The sequence below is a fragment of the Taeniopygia guttata genome, chromosome 8, assembly GCF_048771995.1.
Source record: "Taeniopygia guttata chromosome 8, bTaeGut7.mat, whole genome shotgun sequence".
Taxonomy (NCBI): Eukaryota; Metazoa; Chordata; class Aves; order Passeriformes; family Estrildidae; genus Taeniopygia; species Taeniopygia guttata.
In genome coordinates this window covers 16,856,122-16,869,715 of record NC_133033.1, presented here as the reverse complement: position 1 = coordinate 16,869,715, position 13,594 = coordinate 16,856,122, and the positions used below count along the sequence as shown (strand labels likewise).

Below are 13,594 nucleotides of genomic sequence, written 5' to 3'. Positions count from 1 at the left end.
TCAGGTGCCTCAAATCTCAAGCTAAGCCTTCTTCATGAAAACTTGGTAGAACCCAAGGTACACTGAGTTAATGACAAATTATCCCTGTTTATTATTCCTGCCTGACTTTGTGTTAATATATGCAAAACTCTTAAGAAAGACCCATACTCTTATAGCTAGCCTTTTTTTTTTGGAAAGCTATTATCATCACTGATATTTCATTGCTTAAAAAAGGTAATTAATTTTGTATATGTCCTTTTTTTTTTTTTTGATATTGAGTTCTATAAAATGGGAAAAAATTACCTGCTAACACAAGAAAAATTCAGTGTAATGCAGTGGATCAGTTAAAGACAGAAATGAGAGAATATTGGTTGCTTGGCTGATGGAGTTAAAGGCTGAGAAAAGATACCCAAATTTTAAGTTCTGAATTACGATTTACAGCCTTGCTTTGTCTATCACTGTGGTTTTTTGGTTTTCAAGTCTTGTGAGCAAAAAAGAGTTCTAATTAGGTAAGGTTGTGTGTGTAGAGTGGTTTTCTTAGACTTTTTGCTTGTGCTTTATGGGATCAAGCTTTCTTCTCACCTAAAAAGATTTTCTTCTCTATACCCCATTCATTTTAAAAGAAGAATGGACCTAAGTGGGTTTAGTACTTCTCTGAGCTGTACCTGCCTACATGAACTGCCTTTTAAACACCATTTGCTTCTTTTATTTACATACTTTTAGAGAAAGCCAGCAGCCTGGGGTGTTGCCATGGAAAGAATATGGTGATACACACTGAAGTTATATTTTATATCTTCTTTTTCAAGAGCCGTTAATAAACATGATTTTCTTGAGAGACCAAATCCTACTAGATGTCTTATGCATATAACCTTGTCTTAAAAAGAACGCTTCAGTGCACAACCACTCAGAGTACAAGCAGAATGCTTGAGAAGAAAATGTCAGCAAGGTCTGCCTGGTCAGAATTAAAACAATGCTTTTGAATTAATAAAGAGATTCAAAGGGTGTTATTAGTGCAGTCTGTGAATAGAATTTGTGTCTATTGAGTCACAGCGCCAAATGCTGTTCATGTTTGATCTTTCAATTACTTTGCTAAAACACACTCTGAATGCTATGGTAACAACTTCTAACAATTGGTTTCTTTAATTTTTACAATAAATCATTACATGTTCTGCTCCATGACCTGACTGCACAGTTGTGTTAGAGCAGAAGCCAATACAAACTCGGCAGTCAGCAAATACATCACTTCTTGAATCTTCTTGCAATTACATTGCACTTTTCATTACTTTACTTTAAAGGAAAATTGAGAGAAAATCTGATTTTCATGTGTTAAGCAGTTTTCCATATGTGCTAAGTTATGCATTCTAATGCTTACACTCACACTGAAATTATCTGGTCCCAATATATATTTTTGTGAAAAAAACCCTTTTACTTCAGTGTAGGAATTTGTGAAATCATGTAGTATTACAAGAATATTCTGCAGTCAGGAGGATATCAGTCTTTCATTGCTATAATGCTGTTTACAAAACCGAACATTTCAAAAACACATTTTAATGAAACATTATCATGATGCACTGTTCAAACTAAGTGCTGTGTTTGATGCCAGTGGGCCAGAACTAATAGTCATTAGGATTGCAATGTTTATGTGCACATGGATATGAGTATTTTGAACTGTGGCTCAGTCATGTCATTGTTTGATTAATTCTAACCTAAAGAACATATTTCACATATTTCTGTGAAATATGAAGAAATAAAGAACATATACACATTTCTGATAACTTGGAGAAATTATCTTCTCAATAGTCAGTGCAATAGGAATGCATTCTCTTTTTGGTTTGTGAATGTACATCTCTGCTAGTTAGTTAGTTCAAGAAGGAAAAAAATTTTCCTTCTTGAGAAAGCTGGCATCTGAGTTTTAGAGTCTCTTGGAAATAATTAAATGGCCAGAGTTAGGATCAGCTGAGCTCTTGAAAGGTAGTTTTATTAGCTAAAAAATAATTCACTCTTGAAAGTGAAGAATTTCACTTTTAAAAGGGAATTCTCATTTTAGCATGTAAAACTAGAGCTGCTTGTGTGTAATGTTCTTTATTATCTGATATTGATAATTAAACCTAAATAAAGCTTAATTGTAATTTCCCTTTGACCTAGTTCATGGGTTATCTTTATTTAGCTCTCCTTTGTATTGACACATTTACTAAAAGGAAAATTATTCAAATTCCCATCTGTTGCTAGAACCAGTAGCTTTTTTTTTTTTTTTGGCCTGTGTCACATGGCTGCCATCAGTAAACCCAAAATTTCCACTGCATTCAGATTATTATGGTCCCTCATGAGTGACATTACAGTTTAGCAGACCTGTGGCATTTTCATGCTTTTTCATCAATGCAGCCAAATGTCCCTCAAATAAACAGGACCTAAAAGCAATGCAGAATTATCACTGTCGCAGTAAGTTTGAGTGTGGTGATAAAGACAGCTGTCAGAGGCCTGTTTTGACAATCTCTGCCATTTCAGCTGGATGTCAGCAGTACTCAGGTAGTCTTGGGTTAGCACAGTAGTTATCTCTGTGGGTCTGGTACTGGCTCTGATATAAACATACTTTAATGTTATCTCATTGTAGAGATGCAAGGAATTTCTGAGATGTTATTAAGAAGATGGAATAGAGCAAAGACATGCAAATATCCCAGAGCAAAACTAGATTCCATTACTGATACCATGCTCTCTGTTTCATGAGGCAGTGTGATTGCAAGAGAGAGCAGAACAAGTGATTGCTTCTTGGACTGTCTGTCAGCGACAGCTGTAGTATTTTCTGTTCCTAAACTCATCACTGCCACATTCACCACTAAATGATGTCCTCAAGTGCCATATCCAAACACTGAACACTTTCGGGGATGGTAACTCCACCAGTTCTCTGGGCAGTCTTTTACAATATTTTACAACCCTTTCAGTGGGAAAAAATATTAATAAATATATTATTAATAATCTAAAGCTCCCTTGGTGAAGCTTGAGGCCATCTCCTCTTGTCCTCTCATTCTGGTGGTGTGATGGGTTCAACATTGTGTTGTCAGTGAGTCAGGCTAATAAAGATGTGATCTTCACAATCAGTTAAAAGACAGTGAAGGAGAGAAAAGATACTCATTTCTCAGTACTCTATTTCCTGCAAATAGCCTGTATTCTGGTTGAAATAAACAGTATTTGTTACAAAATCAAGTGAAATTCAGTTTAATAACAGCTCTAGTGTGAAATTGTAAATTGTTAAGTGGTCAGAAATAGGATCTGGATTTGCACAAAGTTGATGCTGTTGATGGCCATGATGCTTTGAAAGAACTTAATGTCAGTTATAGGATGGACAGTTTAACACAGCAATAAAATCAAAGCTAGGCACAATTTCTTAGAAAGACGTTTATTAATTTTTTGTGCAGTTTGTAGAGTTACATGCCTTTTTTAAAGCCTTTAGTATTTCAAAAGCTTTAGTGTCCACTTAGACATTTAGTGTTTGAAAGAATGAAAAATAGTTAATTTTGCCTTTGCCCTGTATATAGTGTAGGACTCTGTAGAATAGAGCTTTCAATATTTTGGGAGAAACTCTGTGGCCACACATTTGCATTTAATCACTATCTTCCCTCTGCTGAGCCTAACCCTAGGAAGTGTTGAAGCACGCCATCTGCCAGAAACCATCCCTCTAAGTTTCTAAGTTTTCATGGTAATTAAAGCTTTAAAACAAAGTTGGCATTAATTTGCTCTGGCTGTTTCATATTATACAGGATATTTGTGAGCATGTGCTGGTTTAATTTCTGTTTACTAGCTTTTGCAGTAAACCTGTGTCATCATCTTTGCTGTAGCCATTTCATTTCCTTGGACTTGTAAAGACAATTTTTTGTTCAAATTCCATTACAGACATTTAAAAAATGGACGCACTGATAAACAGTAGAGTTGCATTGTTCAAACTGCCTTGGAATCAAAATACTTCATGCATTTCTCTAAATAATGTGTAATGCCCTGGGTGCTTTATTTTATCACTATTCATGAGAGGGTCTGACCTACCAACTGGTGAGAATTCGATTTTTTTCCCTGTTTTTGAAGCTTTACTTTTAACTGTGTATGAATTTGAAGTGTTGAGTTCTAGCTACAGAGCTATAATTTTAATCTTTTTTTCTTTGCTTCTGTTTTAATTTTCTTTTCTCAAGCCTAGTAAATTCCTGGCTATGCTGCAAGTCCTGATACTTACAACACTACTGTTTTTATTGATGTGGCTACAAACAATTCATTTTTGTAGGTAGACAAGGCATAGCAGCTTTTTCTTACACTGCCAAGATATCAAGCGTGAATTTTCCATATCCCTTTTTTTGACATGGTTCAAGCATGTTGAAAAAAATTAAATCTGGCGTGGTGTGGGGAGCCATGGAAGAAAATATTTTTATTAGCTTGACTCTTTCACTAAGGAAATGGGCAGACCAGTAGCTCTTAATGTCTTCCAATGCTCATTGAACCTTATTGCAAAAGATCAAAATGTGATAAATAGCCTGTGAACGAAAGTACATTTTATAGACTGGCCCTAATTATCTACACCCAGGTGCAAAGAATACACTTATTTTCTGTAGTATGGTAAGTGTGTATGACTGCATATTTAGCTAGACTTCAGTTTGTTATTTTGAGTACTGGTCAGCAGACTTTTTTCCTCGTTTTTCTGCGTCAGCTGTTTCAGATGAAGTGCTCTCATCTAGCAGTGGACTTTGTACTGCTGTAGCAGAGAGCAGAGTAGATTAGTTTATCTGGTTGTTTTGGATGTTCTGTTCTCTTCTGAATTTCTGATCTTCAAGGCTCTGCATGTTTGGCTGGATGATCCTCACATATTTGTCTCATATAACTATCAAGGAAAAAATAAAAATATGTTCAGTTTTAACCTTGACTAATACCACTGAAATTAACAGGGTAACTTCATCAGCATAAAGCTAAGCAGTCTCACTGTTCTCTACAGTGCTTGCCCTTGTCCTTGGAGGGCAGAACATTTGGAAGCTGGCAAGGTGTTAGTTTTGAAGTATAAAGCTATGAATGACTGAATTCTGTGTTCCCAAAACTCTTCCTGTTCTCTTAGTGGCATTACCACACTAGATCAGGCCTGCTGAAGTCCTTGAATTGACAGTTGAATTATAAAGGAAAAGAGCTGGCAAGGCTGCTTGGTGAAGAGAACACTGTCCAGGAATTTGCTTTGTCCTTGTCAGAACTTGCAGCTTATTTTTCTTCTCCAGATGCTGCAAATTCTGCTTTTCTTTGGATTTAGAGAATGGGATGGATCAGGTATTTGACAGCGTTTATTTTTTTCAAACTAGTGATTTTGAAAACATTATTTGTTGGATAATTTTAATTTGAATTTGTGCTACTTTTTTATATTAATATTGTGTGTACACTTGAATTATAAGGTGCACTTTTAAAATTAAAAATAATTTTTATCAAGATTTTATTGTATCAAGTAAAACAAGTATTTTATATGTTTCGTGTGGGAGTAAAGTGAGTAATCATAGGTTTTTTTGTTTATAAGATGCAATGTAGTTCTTCAAGTATGAAAATATTTGCAAGATTACCAGGAGGAAGACCAATATCTTGGTTCCCTTTTAAATTTTAGAATACAGTGGGGAGGAATTTTTATAAATGCCTGAAATTTTGAAAGTAAAAATAGTTACAGTTTTGGTGTAATGCCTGCAACTACCTCTTAGTATGAGTTTTGTATTTAAAAAGGTCTGAACCAAAATGTTCATATGTGGTTGTGTTTCTTAAATAAGAGTACCACAAGTGTGTTGAATTTTGGCTAGTGCATATCTCATTGACTTCTGCCATGCACAGGTTTTTGAAATGGAAGAATTCCTTAGATGTTTCCAATGCTTCATGCTTTTTGTCACAGATTTTCCCATTCTTTCTCTTGATGTGTCCTATTCACCTGTGCACCTGAAGATCTTTGCTGCCTAAGAGGTGGAGCAGAGCTACCCACTAAAACTGGGAGATGTTTATGGTAGAAGGAATGCTGTGTTGGATAAGGAGGGAATAGTTAATGTTAACTGCCTACATTCAGTATCAAATCCTCTTATCCTTTAACTCTAGGGGTTCTTTCTGTCCTTGGCTTGTCTACCTTTTCTTTTTAGCCCTTCTGTCCATTGTTGGGTTCAGATTATTCTGTTGTGAAGTTCTACTTCACACCTTTGTTCCCATTTGATACTCACATCCTCTTTCCTTGCTTGGTGGACATAGACCTGCAGAACCAATGCTTCACTTCTTGTTTTTAGGGGGATTTTGGAAATCTGCCCATGTGGGATCTTCAGAGAGGGAAATGAGGAAAACAGGACAAAATGTCTCAAAAAGAGAGACCGTCTCTTCAGTATTAAAGATTAATTAAACCACAGTCCTTCAGCTTCTGAGCAGAGGAACTGAAGTTCCTTATGGGATGAACACAGTTTTATCAGAGTTTGAAATTATTTGTGGGATCATGACCTTATTTTAAAGAACAACTTGCCAGGTAAACCTGAGCCCAAATCCTTCAAAGCCCCTATCAAAATTGGTCAGTGTTGTTTTTCAAAAACTTCCTGGAAACTTTTCTTTTTTCTGGCATTTTATTCCTTGAGCAGAGAACGCTATATGTAGTGGAAAGTTTCTTGAATTACTCCTACTTGGTGAATCAAGTGTACCTAGAATTAGATGCATTTCAGATTAGTTAGTGGAGACTGTGATTCTACTGAATATTGGTCAGTGATTTTCTTTTTTTAATATACACATTCATTTTGTAAGGTGATACTGATTTTGAACACTTAAAATTTTGTGGCACTGGATTCAGAGTAACTGCACAGCAACTAAAACACTCACTGTAAAGAATTGCCAGCTGAGGATAAAAGTCAACAGTCAACAGCACATACATAAACGAGTTTGTAGTAGCAGTGTCTGTTTTGGATAAGCAGCAGTCTTGCTGCTCAACCATTACTTTCATAGAATAGATCTTGGGATAAAATATTTGAGAAGGGCTTTGGTGGGCCTGAATGTTAAGGAAAAGAGAGAAAAAAGAATGGAGGTGGCTAGTCTGAGCTTTTGAACAGGTTGTAGAGAGAGACTGGTACTATGTGTGGTGCAGAAACAGAAATTCTTCTGGAAAAGGTAGAAAAAAATGGTGTAGGTTCTTCTGCTGCAATAGGTAAACTGGCACAAGTTAGAGGGATGCAGATTGAAGTGGTGAAAGTAAATTGCTGCAACATTATCTCTGCTGGGGCATTCTGAACAAATAGGATTGAGATTTTATTTAATTCAAGGAAAAGTACATTGCATCTCTTCTGAAGTTTTAATTACTGGAGTCCCTGCTGTTCTTTGTGTGAGCTGCAGGTCATCACACAGTTAGTCATAGCAGTTTGCACTTGTTTCCACTGGTGTTTGAATGAGTCATGCCCGTGGTGCTGTGCAGCTGGAGGCAGAAGGGCGGAATGCCCTTAGGAATGCAGCAGAAGTGCGAGTGTGAAGCAGAAGCTGCTGGGGGATAAAATCAGGAGATCTTTTACTCTAGTTTGCAGTACAAATAAAATCAGTCTGTGCCACATACACTGAAACATGCCATGTCCAGCATGCTCCAACTTGTACCTTCATACTTAAGTAGTGTGTATTTCAAAAATCTGCAGTGATGGAGAGATTTCAAAGACACAAACTGAAAAACTGAAGAAGGCATGTGATCTATCTGGTCGTTTTACAGCAGTTCTGTCTATGTTAGCAGACAGCTTGATAGATTTTCAGGGTCTCAGTCTCCTTTTGAGCCTCTGTTGTCTTTACTCAGGTTTGGCATTGGCACCATTGGTGTTGGAACTATTGAGAAGATAGTTCTCATTATTTCTCTTTCACTGGGGTAGGAAGGAGATGCCTTTGAAAATGTCCCTAGGAAAAGTCACTTTTAAATGAACATACAAATATTTTTTTCATACATCAAATACTAGCAATGTGTCCCAATGTTTTTCCCACAGGAACAGTTATGAAAGTGTTTAGTAGCACAAAGTTGACTCCGGGCCAAACAGCAGTTTCCACCACTGTAAGAGTATTTATATGGGAGTTGAATGATAGGGAGGATTTGGGCAACTTGATGATACTGTTGTATCTGCACTTAAATTTTGTTAAAGTTATCACAGCTAATTTTTAATTGTAGCTGATTGTTCTGTGAGGATGCCAAGGGCCTGGAAAATGCAGATGCTTCATATGGCTTAGCATGTAAAGGTCTGCAGGATTTTTTATAGCACCAAGGATGAGAGGAGGTAATGTACAATGTTAGAATGGTGGATGTTTTCATAGAATCAAACAGCTAAAGATTACAGCATATCTGCTTAAAGATTTTTTTTTTATTGAAGCAGTCCTATAGAGAACTATTGGACAAACTGCAGAGTAAAAAACAGATGATGTCTGAGTTACTGAGATTCTGGCTATTCTCTGGCACTCACTAAACTGAACAATGGATGTTGGGATTGAACACCAGGATTCAGCTTTTCAATTCCAGCATTGATTGTCAGTATGTAAGAATTTTATCAAATATTTTAGAAGAGTGACTAGTTACCAGGATGTTAAGGTTTTCTTTACCCAGTTTTTGTATTTGGTTGCTCATTGTCTTTAAATCTATGGAGGATTTGAAACTGGCAATATGACAGTATTTAGTTTGTCATACCAGAAGTATGATTCAAGTTGCTTATAGTGATTTTTTTTTTTCCCTTCATTTTAGCCAGTGACCGTTCATGGTGACAACTTCAAAAGGGCTTTTTTTTTTTTAATATTTTAATTCTCCCCACACGTTTGGCTGTTGTTCAGATTTGTAGGGAAGTAGAGAAATAGCATCCAGTAACAGCTGAATTACATCCCCTTTTCTCATCTCAGTCAGCTGTAGTTATATTTTGAAGGGGTCCTCATACAATGATAATTCCTATTTTCTGAGAAGTTATGTTGTTTCTCATAGTGGTCAGATGTATCACTCCTTGCTCATAGACAGTCAATGCCAACCAGTATGACACCAAACTCTTCATTGTTGCAGCAAATGTTGCTATGGGGAGAAGAACAGGTAAGCAAAAGAGCAACTTCACATTTTTTGATGTCTTGCCTTCATCTTTTTCTGGATTTGCTGAAGCACCACACTTGTTTGTGAGCTCTGTGTATTTTCTTGGCTGTAACAGCAAGAAACCCATATGTGGAGAAAAAAAAAGCACGTAAGAATCTTGGTAAGAATCTTGAAACTGGAGTGAAAAGAAATTGAGATAATTTCCAAGGACTACCAGGGACAGATTAAAGGGTTATATGTCTGCAAGATCAGCCAGCATTGAAAAAGGGGTTTTCAGATGTCAGTCTCTGGAGAGAATGTGTTTCTGGCTAGGAAAAGCATCAGAATCATGAGGGCTAAGATTCTGGACAGATATTACTGGAGTAGTGTTTTTGCTTCCACAGTTTCCACACAGACCTTGTGTGTGTGGCAGAGGCAACAGAGGATTTACTCAGGAGAATGGCTTCATTACGTGCAAGTCAGGTGTTTTCTTTTCTTTTTTGTTCCGGCGAGTAAAAACATGCTAGAAAGGGATTTTTGTTTTGTTACAAAATTAGGTGATAGCAAGAGGTAACAGCAATAGCAATACTCAAAATAGATATGGGAGCCTGCTTGCATCCCTCTCTTAAATTTCTTTCTGTGACAGAATGGGTATGGAATGAGCATTAAGCCAATACTGTGTGTCCTACTGCATACTTACCTCAGCTTGAGGTCTTCTGAAGACTTCTCTGTTCCAGGGATATCATGCTGCATTAAGTATGCTTTTTATCTGAGTGGAAGTAGGTCTTATCTGATTATTAGGAAACCAAAATGCATAAGAAAATCCAATAATAATAAAACTGTGAGCCCACAGTTTACACAGCACTGGTTGACTTATGTGCAGACTCTAATACATAAATGTTGTGGGTAAACAGGTGCAAATGAATATAGCCATAAAGTCAAACTTTTTATGAAGACAAACATTAGCATTATTTGAAAGGTAATAAAATCTGATGAAAGATAAGAAATTATTATTGAAACCAACCTTCAGTTAAATTGGTTCTGAGAGATGGCAGAACCTGCTACTGTCTTTTGTCTGATCTGTCATCTGAAAGTATTAATTTTTTTCTACAGATCTTTTAATATAATAGATGAGAATGTGGGTTCATAATTTTTTAAGATTCTTTGAAGAGGGAAAATGGAAAGAAAAAGCATACCTTATATTTTTCTTAACTTCATGGCAACATAGATTTCTTTCACTGGTAGCCTATGGCATAAAGAAACATCATTGTGAACAGAGAGCTGAGATTGAGGAGGTAGTTTTATTTGGTTGCCTTCTAGTTATTTGGGCTGACTGCTTCATCTGGTTTTCTGTATGTAATGTGATAATATTGGGGTGGAGTCAGATGACAGGAAAATGCAGTAGTTAATCTTTACTAATAGTTACTGCACATCAATGAAAGTTACCATTCCTTGAAAATAACTTCAAAAAATTTGCACAAAGATGAACAAGGGAAAAGTAGGGAAGAGGGAGTAGAACAGCTTGGAGACAGGTATCTGAGATGAACAGTGCTCCAACATAAACATCTTTCTGTATGACTCAGGATGAATTGCAGGGTTTTGTACATTTTGTTGTGGGTCAGCTTACCAGATAAAATACTGCAGTACTTGTAAAGATACTTGTTACACTATCTATTTCCCAAAGCCAAACATTTTCTAAGCACTTCTGTCACATGGATGCTGAAAGGAGTGCAGGTCACTACTTCCTCTGCTCTTGTCTGGATATCCTGCTTTATATACCAGTAAATAAACTGTTTTGTCTTGAAGCTTTTCTACCTCTTCCATTTTGCTTTGGCTTGATCTGTCCTAGAGAACATTTGCCTGCTAGCAGAAGGTGGGAACAGTGGAGTCTGTAGGAAGGCTGGTCTGCAGGAGTGCAGACCATCACAAGACACGTTTTCTGCCAGAGCAAGCGCATTTGTTCTTTCAGAGTGTGTTGCACATACTGTGCTGGTAGACCCTTTGTCCTGAAAGATTCCACAGGCAAGTGAAGAACTGAACTGAAATGTTTTTCAGTAGCATTTGGTACTGGAACAACTTCCCACAGATCATTTGAATGTGAGAAGAAATCAGGCATGCTTAATGACTTTGCTGAACTGATTAAAAATGGGATTTTTTTTCCCAGTCAAATTGATAGGTATTGAGAAGGAAAATGTCTCTTCTATTTCAAAGCTTTCTTTTCTTTTTTCCTCTGTGCTTCACCCCTGTGTTCTCTGCTATGCTGGTACATGCTTATGCTCATACAGTTGTCAAGCTGATCCTTCTTTATATATTGCATAGGAAAAAGTTTCAAATGGTCCAAATTCTATTTCAATTGAGTCCAGCTTTTTATTCTTTAAAACATCAGTTGAGAATGCAATTTGACTCTTGATGTAAATACTGAGATAATATTAAACAGCAACACTTGATACAGCCCAAACAGTTGAGTACCATCATTTTGTGGGGAAGGTTCAGTATTCTGGTATTCTGGATTAAAAGCTGTTAGGGAACCAGACTAAAAATTGAGTATCAAATAATAACACAGTTTCAGATCATATGCAGTTACATTCTAAACAACGTGGAGAATTCAGAGACTGTTTTCTGGTTGATTAATTCTAGTGTAATCCAAATTCTACATTTTTGAAGCTGCTTATTACGTTTCTAGTGTTACATCTTTGCAACAGTTTCCACCAAAAAGGATCCTGTTTCTAAATTTATAGAGATCTGTTGTCCCTGGGGAAATCTTCATTGCCGTACCAAGTGCCCAATCCCTCTCTAAGTTTACACAGTTTTCATTGTGCCTGTTACATGTTTGTAGTTAAGGGCAGTACCATGTGTGTCATCCCAGGTTCTCAGAAAACATACAGTCATGTACTGAAAACTCTGTTAATCTGCTAGTTCTCAAATAAAAACAAATATACAAAATGCTTTGAAATAGAAATAAAAATAAACATATATTTTATGGAAATAGTTGTAACAGTGCAAGGCTCTTCAGTTAGGCTTCTTTGCCCTTTGCCATCTGTCTGTATAGAAAACCTATGATGAGATTTCTATTTTTAGATTAGGGCAATGACTTGATTATCTGACATTCAAATAATTGTGATGCTGAAATTATGATTATTTTGAGAACTTCCCTGTATATATAGAAAGTGAATGTAGTACTTTTTACATCCTGTAAGCAGTGCCCTCCCAGTGCTATCAGAGGCAGTAGCTTAAATGGGAAAACATAAAAGCAAAGAAATAAATTCAAAAGCCATTTGAAGAGCTCTCTTTTAAATTTATTTCAGATATTTTAGGTGGCAAGTAAGTATTCCAGCCATCTGTTGAAATGTTCAAGATTTTTATTCGCTTAAAATGGTATAATTAATTTTATTTCTCAAATTAAGTACTATTGGCTCCCCTACATTTCCTTCTAGAAGAAACCAGTGATTTATGTATTTATTAAAAATTAGATAGCATAGCCTATCAAGCTTTAACATACAAGTTTTAACAAAGATTTTAATGTGACCTAGTAGCATATTGCTCATATTAATGCATATTTTCAGTATGAGGTTGTATTTGGACTTACCATTTTTTTGTTTGTTTTTCTGTCTTTCCTTGTCTCCTGGTACCATTTTCTTACAGAGATAAGAATATTCTGGATCCTACGTTGGAATATGTTAAGGTAAGGTACTGTTTCTTACCCTTAAAATATTTTATTTGGTCTATACCCAGCACTGACAGAGCACTTCCAGTCATTTGTAGGTAAATAGTACAGTATTTTAGTACAGATAAGCTAAATATGAATGCCAGACTGTTTTCTTACAACTTCAGTGAAATATTTGTGAGCATTGTACTTTAGGTGTAGGTTGCATTTTTCTATGGGGCTTCTTTACAGTTACATGGTGGCTGCCTAAATTCTTACTTTGGTTAACAGATTAAAAGAGGTTGTATTTTTTGCTTATGGATTTCTGGAGAAGTAAAGAAACACATCTGAAATTATAATAAAAATGTCAATTTTAGGTTTACAGTTTTAGCACTGTACTTACTAAAATTACAGATAAAAATTCACTTCTGGTCCAAGAAGTGGCTGCCACAGGAGACTGTCAGAACAGCTGCTGGATTTCTGCTCTGAACGGGTAGTTCAGTGTTGTGAGGTCCCTGGCTTCAATCCCAGCCTGAAGTTGGGATATGGCAGTGAAGAGAAGGTCAAAAGCCTCAAGAGCACTGTGGAAGAGGGGAAGCCAGAGGCAACGAAGTGGTGGACATGTTAATTGCTGTATTTAATTTACTGTCTCGCACTGTGCTGTATGCTGTATGAGTATGCTGTTACAGTTTTAATACTGTGACTAAGTGGTAGGCAGAGGTCTCATGTGCCAGTTCATCAATATGTGTCTTGTCTTGTTTCAGCAAGTTCTGTATTATAAATGTGGTTTCTGGTCTTTTCAACTTTCCTAGTAGAAGCTTGTCTTGGACTCCTATCAATAGCAGTGGTGCTAAGCTTAGTAATTAAAACTTTGATGTTGAGGAGGAAAGCCTGGGGAAAAGAGACATATGAAGGAGAATACAAAGGTTACCAATCCCTTCTCT

General features: G+C 36.4%; 1 protein-coding gene across 3 annotated transcripts in view; it reads left to right on the top strand.

The window, feature by feature from the left end:
• BCAR3 (BCAR3 adaptor protein, NSP family member) overlaps positions 1-13,594 on the top strand; it is a 95,225-nt gene that overhangs the window by 47,860 nt on the left and 33,771 nt on the right. For all 3 annotated transcript variants that reach the window (XM_030279179.4, XM_012575185.5, XM_072932509.1), the window contains one exon: positions 12,650-12,689. In XM_030279179.4, the coding sequence (XP_030135039.4) occupies positions 12,650-12,689 (40 nt within the window). The remainder of the gene's footprint in view (positions 1-12,649; positions 12,690-13,594) is intronic.